The sequence below is a fragment of the Polyodon spathula genome, chromosome 45 (assembly GCF_017654505.1).
Source record: "Polyodon spathula isolate WHYD16114869_AA chromosome 45, ASM1765450v1, whole genome shotgun sequence".
NCBI lineage: Eukaryota > Metazoa > Chordata > Actinopteri > Acipenseriformes > Polyodontidae > Polyodon > Polyodon spathula.
In genome coordinates, this window is record NC_054578.1 from 2222145 (window position 1) to 2234769 (window position 12625).

The 12625-nt window shown below is 45.2% G+C and overlaps 1 protein-coding gene and 4 non-coding genes across 5 annotated transcripts; all 5 read left to right on the top strand.

The window, feature by feature from the left end:
- The first annotated feature begins 310 nt into the window (after positions 1–310).
- rps11 (ribosomal protein S11) lies at positions 311–5143 on the top strand. The gene is made up of 5 exons (XM_041237725.1): positions 311–413; positions 1906–2037; positions 2664–2739; positions 3602–3731; positions 4910–5143. Exons 1-5 carry the CDS (start codon positions 399–401, stop codon positions 5031–5033), a joined length of 477 nt encoding a protein of 158 aa, XP_041093659.1. The 5' UTR covers positions 311–398; the 3' UTR covers positions 5034–5143.
- LOC121306045 lies at positions 1573–1658 on the top strand. The gene has a single exon (XR_005948156.1). It is a non-coding gene; the product is annotated as a small nucleolar RNA SNORD35 (small nucleolar RNA).
- LOC121306035 lies at positions 2245–2330 on the top strand. Its single transcript, XR_005948152.1, has one exon. It is a non-coding gene; the product is annotated as a small nucleolar RNA SNORD35 (small nucleolar RNA).
- On the top strand, positions 3046–3131 carry LOC121306036. Its single transcript, XR_005948153.1, has one exon. It is a non-coding gene; the product is annotated as a small nucleolar RNA SNORD35 (small nucleolar RNA).
- LOC121306043 lies at positions 4328–4413 on the top strand. The gene has a single exon (XR_005948155.1). It is a non-coding gene; the product is annotated as a small nucleolar RNA SNORD35 (small nucleolar RNA).
- Positions 5144–12625: the final 7482 nt, after the last annotated feature.

Consider the following 12625-nt stretch of genomic DNA (forward strand, 5'->3'; position numbering starts at 1 on the left):
TGAACGTTTATTGTAATAAATAAAAACTTATTTTTTTTCTGTTCGCCAGCTACGCTAATGGCTATCTCGTTACTTAAAACGAATAATAATAATACTAATAATAATAATACTAATAATAATAACAACACATCCTGAGGTAAAAGCTGCTGTATTAGAAAGCGTTGTGAAGTCTTTTAATTCTCTGTACTCTATTATTTATACGTTATTATGAATATTTAACCCAGCAGGACTCGTTTCTCAATGTAAACATTAGCCACAGGTTTGCCATCAATGGCGGCCGGGCGCCCTGTTCCCCGGCGTGGCTTCAGTGCCCTCTCCGCGACGTCACGTCCGGGCCGCGTTGACTAGGCGCCGTCGCGCGGGTGGGCGGCCTCTTTCTTTCTCCTCGAGGAGCGGCCATGGCGGACACGCAGGTGAGCGGCGGCGAGACAGAAACACGCAGGACGGGGGGGGAGAGAAAAAAACAAAAAAAACCAAAAAAACACGCACCCTCGAAACGAGGAGCAGCCCCGCCAGACCCGCCCGGGGCAGGAGCGAGGGGAGACAAACTCGCGAATCCCTTTAAAAAGAAAAACCTGCGTGGGTTTCGCGTGTCGTGTGCGGCAGTGTGGCGAGAGGACCAGGCCTGCCTCGTGTAAAAATATCTATTATATCTATTATATATATATATGGTATGAAATCGCAGGCGAGCCCTTCAGTTTCCACGCTGCTCGTGGTTTTTATTTGAATAGGGTGTGTTTTTATATGCGTTTGTCAGCCAGGCTTGCTGATTATTGCTCGTTTTAAAGCGGCGGTCGAGCTCTGTGAAGTTATGCTTTTTGAAATGATCTTTCTTTTCTACCCGATGAACGTCGTTTGCAAATTAGCCTAAATGTTTTAACCCGTTTTTCATGTACAGAAATGTTTATTATTGCAGATATAAGCGTCTGCGAGATGAGATTATTGTTATTATAATTAATAATAGAAGTGCATGTCACATGCAAGTCTCGTTTCAAGTACATAATTATTACAATAACTCGATTTGATTTTTATATGTAGATTAAACTCCAATACTTCAGCTACGATTTATTGAGGCGATTCATAGTTCTGGAAGATAGAAACGGGTCTGTGACAATTAATCACGAACAATTAATCACGAACAATTGATCACGATCGATTTTCATCAGCAGCCTCAGTTTATCACCGAGGAGAAATTATCATCACAAGGGTTTAAAACGAAATTCCGGCGCTTCAAGTGTTAAAATTAAAGGTTTGAAACGCAAACCTGTCGTCTAGTTTTGTTTGCTTGCTGGTTAGTTAGTTGGGTGGTCACGAAAGCTAGTTAAAAACGATGGGTTTTATTTCTGTAATTTGTAAGCGAATGCCCACCGTGTTGTGGCTCTTTGTTTTTTGCGCTGCTGTTGTGATATATTGTGGCTTTAATCGGGGATGAATTGCTGGGTTACAGATTAAAAACACAGCTGCAAAAAACACACACACACAGTAGCTGCGCTGTTTTTGAGGTGTGTGTGTATGAAACAAAATAAAGCCGCCGTGTTCGCTTGTAAAACTTTGAGAGTGACTCTCCTGAGCTGCAAGTGATGTTTTTTCTCACGATGGTCTGCCAAGCCCTCCAGGCTCTGACGAGACAGCCTCAGGGCGACAGCTGATGCAGCTGGGAGACTGCACAGCAGTGTGATCCAGTCCTGGTTTCACTGGGAGTTTAATAAGACACGCCTGAGCTTGTTAGCCAGACACACTGGGGGCTGATCAAGCTGGGAGCAGTGAAACCTGGACTGGATCACACCGCTGCGCAACAGGAGTCTGATTCCCAGCCCTGGTAACCCAACTCCTGCTAATTCTGCATCTTAATAAATCACTCGAACCCTGACTGTGACTTTCTTCCCCCTCTGCCCGTGCCGTCAGACCGAGAGAGCTTACCAGAAGCAGTCGACCATCTTCCAGAACAAGAAGAAGATTCTCCTGGGGGAGCTGACCAAGGAGAAGCTACCGCGCTATACCCGCAGCGTGGGACTGGGGTTCAAGACCCCTCGAGAGGTGAGCGTCTCGTTCCTGCACCCCTGTACCCTCCCTCCCTCTCGAGCGGCTTTCCGGTCCGGCCTTGCACCTCCCTCGGGAGGCCTGGGGTCCTTTCTGGGGGGGGGGGGGGGGGGGGGGACGACTGGGTGAGACGGAGACAGACAGAGACACTGTTAATTCGCTACCCTGCCTTTTTAATTGTGTTTTCTTTTTCCCTCTCTGAGCTGCAAGTGATGTTTTTTCTCACGATGGTCTTCCAAGCCCTCCTGGCTCTGACGACTCCGCCTCACGGCAACAGCTGATGCAGCTCGGAGATTATTTTATTTATTTATTTATTTTGAAACGCAAGACCCTGAGATTTCCGTTTTCTAATCTCCACTCCTAAAGCTTTAATTCTGTCTGTGCTGCCCGGCTGTGACTGAAGCAACAGATGCAGTTCGACGTATTTTAGAAGATGCTGGTCTGTGTGCCTCTGTCTCCCTCTCCTCCTCTCTCTCTTCTCCCTGTCTGTCTCTGTGTGGCTCTGTCTGGTCTCTTATGTCTGTCTGTGGTCTCTGTCTTTCTTTCTCTCTTGGTCTGTTATCTCCGTTTTCTGCCTCTGCGCTTTCTCTCTCTCTCTCTCCTCTGTTCTCTTGCTGTTCCAGGCGATCGATGGAACTTACATTGACAAGAAATGCCCCTTCACTGGCAACGTCTCGATTCGGGGAAGAATCCTGTCTGGTGAGAAACAGGGACTGGGAGGGAGGCTGGCTGTAGTGGGTAGAGCTGAGGAGGGACTGGGAGGGAGTCTGGCTCCAGTGGGTAGAGCTGAGCAGGGACTGGGAGGGAGGGAGGCTGGCTCTAGTGGGTAGAGCTGAGGAGAGACTGGGAGGGAGGGAGGCTGGCTGTAGTGGAGCTGAGGAGAGACTGGGAGGGAGGGAGGCTGGCTGTAGTGGAGCTGAGGAGGGACTGGGAGGGAGGGAGGCTGGCTCTAGTGGAGCTGAGGAGGGGCTGGGAGGGAGGGAGGCTGACTGTAGTATCCTGAGCTGCAAGTGATGTTTTTTCTCACGATGGTCTTCCAAGCCCTCCTGGCTCTGACGACTCTGCCTCAGGGCAGCGGCTGATGCAGCTCGGAGACGCGCTCGAATGTTGTCACTGAGCCTTTCGTCGGTGACTTTGTTTGTCGTCGTTCAAGATTCAGTTTGAAAGGTTTTCGAAGTGGCGGATCTGATACCAACAGCATCTTCAACTGCTTGTAACTCTCAAACTAATCCTCTGACCCTCGCCTGCCCTGCCATTTGCAGAGCACACCTACAGCTCCCAGCACGTCTCTGCACCCGTGGGCCGTGGTGAGGGATGCTGGGAGCTGTAGTTCTTTATGCTGCAGGTCTCATCACAAACCTATTACGATACATGTAAAGAAAGCATCGCAGATTCAAGACACAGTGAATCAGGACAGCCCTGGCTATAGGACTACAGCTCCCAGCACGCCTCTGCCCCCGCGGGCCATGGCGAGGCATGCTGGGAGCTGTAGTTAATCGAGACACAGTGAATCGGTACAATGCTGTGTTGACACTCTCTCTCTCTCCCCGCTTCCTCTCAGGTGTGGTGACTAAGATGAAGATGCAGAGGACCATTGTGATTCGCAGAGATTACCTGCATTACATTCGCAAATACAACCGCTTCGAGAAACGCCACAAGAACATGTCTGTGCACCTCTCACCTGCATTCAGGTAAGAGACACAGACTGAGTTCATTCTGTATAGAGGGGGTGCAATTCAATACGAGAACAAGGGAACATTATTCAGCAGCTTTCACTGGACTCTATGAAGCTGAGGGAGTTCATTCTATATAGAGGGGGTGCAATTCAATATGTTAACAAGGGAACATTATTCAGCAGCTTTCACTGGACTCTATGAAGCTGAGGGAGTTCATTCTATATAGAGGGGGTGCAATTCAATATGTTAACAAGGGAACATTATTCAGCAGCTTTCACTGGACTCTATGAAGCTGAGGGAGTTCATTCTATATAGAGGGGGTGCAATTCAATATGATAACAAGGGAACATTATTCAGCAGCTTTCACTGGACTCTATGAAGCTGAGGGAGTTCATTCTATACAGAGGGGGTGCAATTCAATATGTTAACAAGGGAACATTATTACACAGTGTGTTAACAGGGGTCTGTATCGTTTGATACATGATCACGGCATAAAGAACTACAGCTCCCAGCATGCCTCACCATGGCCGTGGGTACAGAGGAATGCTGGGAGCTGTAGTCCAAAATGCTGTACACTCAAATACAAACTGAAGAGAGCGTGCTCTCTGAGCTGCAAGTGATGTTTTTTCTCACGATGGTCTTCCAAGCCCTCCAGGCTCTGACGAGACAGCCTCACGGCAACAGCTGATGCAGCTCGGAGACGCTGAAGCACACGCTTCTTTCTAGATTTGCCCCACTCCAGAATCTCACACTAGATCAGTTTGTTATATAGCAGAGGAACAGAGTCCCTGCTTCGGTCAGTTAGGTAAATAAATCTTCTGGGGTGATTTTTCAGAATACAAGTCAAAAGCTTTGCAAGTTATTTCAAACCCTGTGTTTATTATTTCTGTGTCTCTGAGTCTGCACTGCTTTGACTGTGGGTTCAGGAGCTTCTCTTCAGCTCCAGCTGCGCTGCCGTGGTTACTGTGAATCGGGACAGCCCCTGGCTATAGGACTACAGCTCCCAGCATGCCTCTGCACCCGCGGGCCATGGTGAGGGATGCTGGGAGCTGTAGTTCTTTAACTCCAGAGCTCTGCTCCCTCGCTATGGCATGCTGGGAACTCAAGAGCAGCTCCTGGACTCAATCAAAGCAGCTCAGACTTAAACTGCAAGTGTTTTCCTAAACGTAACTCTCTCTCTCTCTCTCTCTCAGAGATGTGCAGGTCGGGGATATCGTGACGGTGGGAGAGTGTCGCCCCCTCAGTAAGACTGTCCGCTTCAACGTCCTCAAGGTCACCAAGGCAACCGGAGCCAAGAAACAGTTCCAGAAGTTTTAAATCCACAGTCAGTAAATCAATCAGTCGAGCGAGCGAGCGATAGAACCGCCCGCCTCACCGTGTCTGCTGGAGAGCAGGATGAAATAAAAACAAACCCCTAATAAAACACACTCAGTGTCTGTGTGTCTTTATTGATTGTGTGTAGAGATGGGAACGAGACTCCTATTGCAAAGTCATGCCGGGTTCAAGAATAGATTTATTTAGTGTGTGTGTAGAGATGGGAACGAGACTCCTATTGCAAAGTCATGCCGGGTTCAAGAATAGATTTATTTAGTGTGTGTGTGTAGAGATGGGAACGAGACTCCTATTGCAAAGTCATGCCGGGTTCAAGAATAGATTTATTTAGTGTGTGTGTAGAGATGGGAACGAGACTCCTATTGCAAAGTCATGCCGGGTTCAAGAATAGATTTATTTAGTGTGTGTGTAGAGATGGGAACGAGACTCCTATTGCAAAGTCATGCCGGGTTCAAGAATAGATTTATTTAGTGTGTGTGTGTAGAGATGGGAACGAGACTCCTATTGCAAAGTCATGCCGGGTTCAAGAATAGATTTATTTAGTGTGTGTGTGTAGAGATGGGAATGAGACTCCTATTGCAAAGTCATGCCGGGTTCAAGAATAGATTTATTTAGTGTGTGTGTAGAGATGGGAACGAGGCTCCAATTGCACAGCAATGCTGGTTTCCAGAACAGCCAGGTGGTAGATCACAGCGCACCTTTCATTTCAATAGGAACTGTAGAGGACTGGATCACACCATTCATTTCAATAGGGATTGTACAGTCACGCAGACAGCGAGCGATAATCTTATTTAAATATAGCTATTGAATTTGCTTGTAATTACCCAGTCTGTCCTCTAGAGGGCAGTTGTTAACCTGCCAGCTTCCTAGACAAATAAAAATGGTCTTGATAAAGATGAGGTTATCAAGCCACTGATTCACTGCGTGTGTGCGGGCGCGTGCGTGCGTGACCCTGAGCGAGTCACTTCACCTCCTTGTGCTCCGTCCTTCGAATGAGACGTCAGAGGATGGGAAAGGAATTCTCAATGTGAGAAAATGAGACACACAGAGCCAGCCATTACTGGTACTGCACAGCAGGGGGTGATGTGGTAAAGGAATTTGACTTGTGGGAAAAGACTGGATTTAAAAAAAAAATAATCTGTGTTCATGCACAAACAGATTCCTATTATTATTATTATTATTATTATTATTATTATTATTATTATTAATAATAATAATACAGAGAAGGTGCAGTCAGAGACGCTGTGGGACACAGAGAAGGTGCAGTCAGAGAGATGCTGCGGGACACAGAAAAGGTGCAGTCAGAGAGACGCTGCGGGATGCAGAGACGATGCAGTCAGAGACGCTGCGGGACACAGAGAAGGTGCAGTCAGACGCTGCGGGACACAGAAGGTGCAGTCAGAGAGACGCTGCGGGACGCAGAGAAGGTGCAGTCAGAGAGACGCTGCGGGACGCAGAAAAGGTGCAGTCAGAGAGACGCTGCGGGATGCAGAGAAGGTGCAGTCAGAGAGACGCTGCGGGACGCAGAGAAGGTGCAGTCAGAGAGACGCTGCGGGACGCAGAGAAAGTGCAGTCAGAGAGACGCTGCGGGACGCAGAGAAGGTGCAGTCAGAGACACTGGTAAAAACTAGAAGGAAACTATAGAGACTGACACACAAACACACTGACACACACAGTGACGGTCACACACACACAAACACACACACACACAGAGACACACGCTGATACACGCACACACACACACACACACACACAGTGACTAGGCAGTGTTTTCAATGACACCGTGTCTCACTAGAGGCTATACAGTGCCAGGGCTGCTGCCTGCTTCAGCATTCAATTGACACTGTCACTGCAGAAGAGACTCTCTCCTCCACTCTCTCCACTCCTCTCCCTCTCTCTCCTTTCCCCTCTCCTCTCTCCCTCTCTCCTCTCCTTCTCTCTCCTTTCCCCTCTCTCTTTCCTCTCCTTTCCCTCTCTCTGTTCCCCTCTCTCCTTTCCGCTCTCTCTTCTCCCTCTCTCCTCTCCTTCTCTCCTTTCCTCTCTCCTCTCCCTCTCCTTTCCCCTTTCTCACTCTCTCCTTTCCCCTCTCTCTCTCCTCCCCTCTTTTCCCTTTCCTTCCCCTTTCTTTCTCTGTCCTTTCCCTCTCTCTCTTTTAGAAGTATCGCTGTTGTTTGTTTTCTGTAATACGGCAACCTGCCTGTCTGTAGCCGCATGTGTGGCAAACTTACCCTGACTAGAGTACATTTATCAGTGACAGTTACCGAGAGCCTATTAGGGGGGCGTTGGGAGACCAGGGGAGTACTGTACCAGCGAATCAGGAGCGTTTATTGGTTGTTAAGAGGAGGGACAATGTTGGTGTGGCAGTTAAATTCAAGAGTTTCTCCACCAAAAATTACCTCAAGAATATCCGTTTGATTTCTGCAAGAACTACAATATATCCTACTTGGTTATTATATATATATATATATATTTTTTTTTTTTTAATAAGTGCTCTGTGGCCTGGTGTTTTTTGTGTGCTGAGCTTAGAGGGAACATTGCTTTAGATATAATTTTGTAGCCTGTACAGAGGAGCGACACGGGGCGCCACTTCTTTGTTTCCCACAAGTCTTTGATAGACAGATAGATAGATTACAGAAATTAAAATAATAGATTAACAGAAATTAAAAGGGAAGAACGAGAGCACAGAGGGAAGATAGATAGACACATAAAAGGAAAAGCATAGAAAAAGGAGAAACAGAACCATAACCTTGAGGAATAAGAGAGAGAGAGGGTGGGGTGCCATGAAGACAGGCGGCAGAGGAAGCATGTGATTGGATATTGGTCTGATAGCAGAGAGAGCTGCTATAAATCAGAGAAGAGAGAGGAGAAAGGAGAGGACAGAGGGGAGGAGAAAGGGGAGACCAGAGGAGAGGAGACTAATTACATTTTGATTATTCAGCGCATAATTAAACACAGACCAAAAAAACAACCCAACCCAAGTTTTTTTTTCAATAAAAAAGAATGTTTTTTTTATTAATTCTTATTCTTCTTATAGTTCTTATTCTTGTCATAATTGATATTCTTGTCATGCAATGACCTTTTGCATGTCAGATCCATGCATACACAATACAATTCCCAAAGCAATACGAAAATAGCACTCGTCTGAATACAATAAAACAAAAACCAACACAGAGAGAGGAGAAACACACACACACACACACACACACACCCTCATAATAAACGACAAGGGCTGCTCCATTCACATTATACAGCAACACCAAACACGATTCAAACAGTCCCCTGAGTTTCAATAGCTATAGTTTAATATATTATACAGCAACGCCAAACATGATTCAGACGGCCCCCCTGAGTTTCAATAACCATAGTTTTACACACTATACAGAAACATCAAACATGATTCAGACGGCCCCCTTGAGTTTCAATAGCCATAGTTTTATATATTATACAGCAACACCAAACTTGATTCAGACAGCCCCCCTGAGTTTCAATAACCATAGTTTAATATATTATACAGCAACGCCAAACATGATCCTGTTAATAAAGCTAATAAGAGGTGAGAGAATGGATTTTAAAGATGGGCAGCGCTCCTTTAAAGGGAGGGGTCAGTGATCCTGTTAATAAAGCTAATAAGAGGTGAGAGAATGGATTTTAAAGATGGTCAGCGCTCCTTTAAAGGGAGGGGTCAGTGATCCTGTTAATAAAGCTAATAAGAGGTGAGAGAATGGATTGCCCTACACAGACATACTGGGTTATTTAAGTAAATGGGGACTATATGTTTGTATATGAATATATCTATCTATCAATCTATATTTTAATATACTTCAATATTAAAACCGTGGAGATCGAAAATTTTAAACTGACTGAATCATTTTTGGTGGGAGCATATTTAATTAAGGGAACAAAACACACGCACACACAGACACGCACGCAGACACACACACACACACACACACAGACACACGTTTGGGCTCTAGTGCCTTCATCAGCGTTATTGAAACTAAACTGAGTCCAGCAGACCAGCATTTGGGCTCTAGTGCCTTCATCAGCGTTATTGAAACTAAACTGAGTCCAGCAGACCAGCGTTTGGGCTCCAGTGCCTTCATCAGCGTTATTGAAACTAAACTGAGTCCAGCAGACTAGCTTATAGCGACATAAAAGACAGGGTAGACCAGACATATTAACTGATATAAGAGAGACAGGGACGACTGTCAGAATCCTTTTTTTTAGGTGAAGAAATGTTTTCTAAAAAAAACGCTGTGCTGTAAAAGAAAAAAGACAGACAGACAGACACAGAGACACACAGACAGACAGTATGTTGGTGGTAGCGGTGGGATATTTTAGTTTGCATTCATTACCAGAAAGACAACATTAATAAATAGATAGACAGAGACAGACAGACAGACACACACACACACACAGACAGACAGACAGACAGACAGACAGACAGACACATCAACACACAGATACAGACAGACAGACAGATAGTATATTGGTGTTTAGCGTGGGATACTTTAGTTTCAAAAAGATAGAGACAGACATGCAGACAGACAGACAGACAGACAGTCATTGTCGTTTATTACAGTGAATTGACAGAATCATACTGCAAGAGAACGAGACGGAGATGTTTCTGTGTCATTTAAACCCACTGACTTTACAGAACGAAGACCAGACACCCCGACCCAGCCAGCGCAGGATTAGCAAGGAAACCTAAAAAAGAGGAAAACCCCCCCTTGAAATTCCGATAAAATTCAGGGGGAAATTCACGGAATTTAAAATAGCTTTAAAAGAAAAATAAAGCCTTACAACTGAAGGGAATTCTGCACATGAAAATTCAGTTTAAAACAAAAATATTTAATCAGATATTTCCCACCAGACACGGCCGTTATTCTCATTCGAGACATCATTCAGAAAAATCAGCATAATGAAAGAGAAACACAGACACTGACACGCACAGACACACACACACACACACACACACAGACTGACAGACAGACGTATTTAAGTCTCATCTTTACTCTGGGAATTAGAACCTCAAGCATGCTAGAAAAAAACAGCACAGAAATAAGGAGTCAAAATGCAGAAACTCATACTAATTCTGAGTTAAGGAAGAACTTGGACATCATTATCGGAGAGAGGGAGGAGAGAGGAGGGAGAGAGGAGAGAGGAGAGAGAGGGGGAGAGGGGAGAGGAGAGGAGAGAGAGAGAGAGAGAGAGAGAGGCTCTCCTCTCTCTCCTCCGATATGAGAGAGAGGAGTTAGAGAGATAGAGTCTCTAAGAGAGAAGGTCTCTCTCTCTCCCCACCCCCCTGGGCAACACCTGTGACTTCGTTCACCCGGGCCAAGACTCGATGTAAGTGGGACGGTTCTTGACGGTATTTAAATAAAAGGATTTACACCCAATATAATATATATATATATATATATATATATAGAGTCACAATGTGTCGCGCCCGTCCGCCTCTCTCTGCTCTCTCTAGTCCTGCCAGCATTGCCCTGGGTACAGCACAGCACAGCCAGGCTCTGCCCAGCACACAGCAGAGGGCAAAATATTAATGACAAGGCATTTAACAAAATGAATTACCCCCCCCCCCCCCCCCCTCTCTCTCTCTCTCTCTCTCTCTCTCTCTCTCTCTCTCTCTCTCTCTCTCTCTCTCTCCATCCAGGGGTAGAGAGGTAGTAATCAAAATCAAATATATATATATATATATATATATATATATATATATATATATATATATATATATTCATCTTTTTTTTTTTTTTTAATTTTTTTTCTTTAAAACTTCTCAGCTGCGTTTGTCTTGTCGTGCTCATAGCAGGTCGGTATTAATAAATAAAAGAATAAAATCCAATCAACTCATGAGAAAAATGTACGCGGTCAACATGACCAAAGTGCCATTCAGCTACCCACATTCAGATCAGCGCAGGGGCCCGGGGGCTGAGCCGCGAGGGGAGAGGGAACAGCTCTGATCCCAGCGGGCTTCCGTAGGGCTCTTTGAGGGCGGAATGCAATGGGGGCGAGGCAGCGGCACCCGTTTTGGCTGAGGGCAGACAACCAGAGCACACAAAATGGCTTCTACAGTTCCAAATTGAGTCCTTTATTCCCATTGAGCGCCGTGGTCCAGGTGGAAAACTACAATTCCCAGCAGCCCCCTCCCAGTGCAGAGGAGAAAAGGCATTGAGGGGGAGGCTGTGGGGGATTGTGGGAGACGTAGTTCTTAACCCATTCCATTGATGGTACATGGTCCCGGCAGAGGACTACCATTCCCAGCAATGCCTTCCAGGGCTGCGGAGAAGAATGGGCATGGCGAGAGGTCGCGGGGGATTGTGGGAGATGTAGTTTTTAACCCATTCCAGCGCCGTTGTCCTCGTTCGAGGAACAGGCTGCTTCGTGTTTTTATTTTTTTTTCCTATGAAAGGTTTAAAAGCCAATCAGAAGCCAAGGTTACTGTGAACAGATTGCAAATAGAGATATTTAAAAAAATAAATAAAGGTGACTGCCCAGTTTGAACCCTTGACCTCACCCGCCCAATGGAAGAATTCAAAAACCTTCCGTGCCTCTGTGACGTCTCACGCTGTCCTCAGAACTGTTCCCTCCTCTCGTCTCTCCTTCCCAGGCTCCATCTGTGCCCTGCTTTGAGGAAAAAACAAAAAAAAAACTACAGGTCCCAGCATGCCTCGGCACTAGCAGCAACGGCGAGGCATGATGGGACCTGGAGTTCTTTACACAGACAGGCTTATTAACAGGACCCCCCGTGTTGAAAAAGTACTAAAATGAACCAAGACCACGGCAACCTGGCATTTTGTGTATCTTTAGCTGCCTGTATAAAGAACTACAGCTCCCATCATCCCTCACCGCTACTCTTAATGCAGAGGCATGCTGGGAGCTGTAGTTTAAATTCCGATTCTACTTACAGATTTGCACAGTCCTAGTTTTTGCAATTCTTGTTCTGGAAACAAACTTGTCTGTTTAAAGAACTACAGTTGTAGTTTTTAACCAGAAGATAGTTTTTATAGCACAGTTAATATTATTATTATTATTGTTATTATCAGTATTAGTATTAATAATATTAATATGGATATGATTTATTTGTTTCAAACGGCTGGTTAAAGGTTTTATAAATACATCAGCATTATTATTATTATTATTATTAATATTATTAATTATCATCCATCATTACCATTATAATCTTTAGCAAACTTTATTCTTTGAATATTTGAGAATTTCATTTTTTTTCTGCCAAAGAAAAAAAATATATAGACTTTTTTTTTTTTTTTGCATATAACATTAAATTATTCTCTTTTTAAACATTTTTTGTCATGTTTTTTAAGTCCATCATGCAAAGAAACGTCATGCTGTATTTTAAGAAAAAATATGCAACGTTCACCCCCCCCCCCCCCCCCCCCCCTTTCAATTTGGAACATTCCAAGACCCCCCCTCCTGTTTTTTTTTTTCTTTCCAATTTGGAACATCCCAGGACTCTTAAATCAGTCCAGAGTCGATTGCATCTCCCTTTGCGCGTTTCCAAGATTCCCAAACCTTTCGTTTCCAGTCCCAGATCCCAAGCTCTCCTCCAA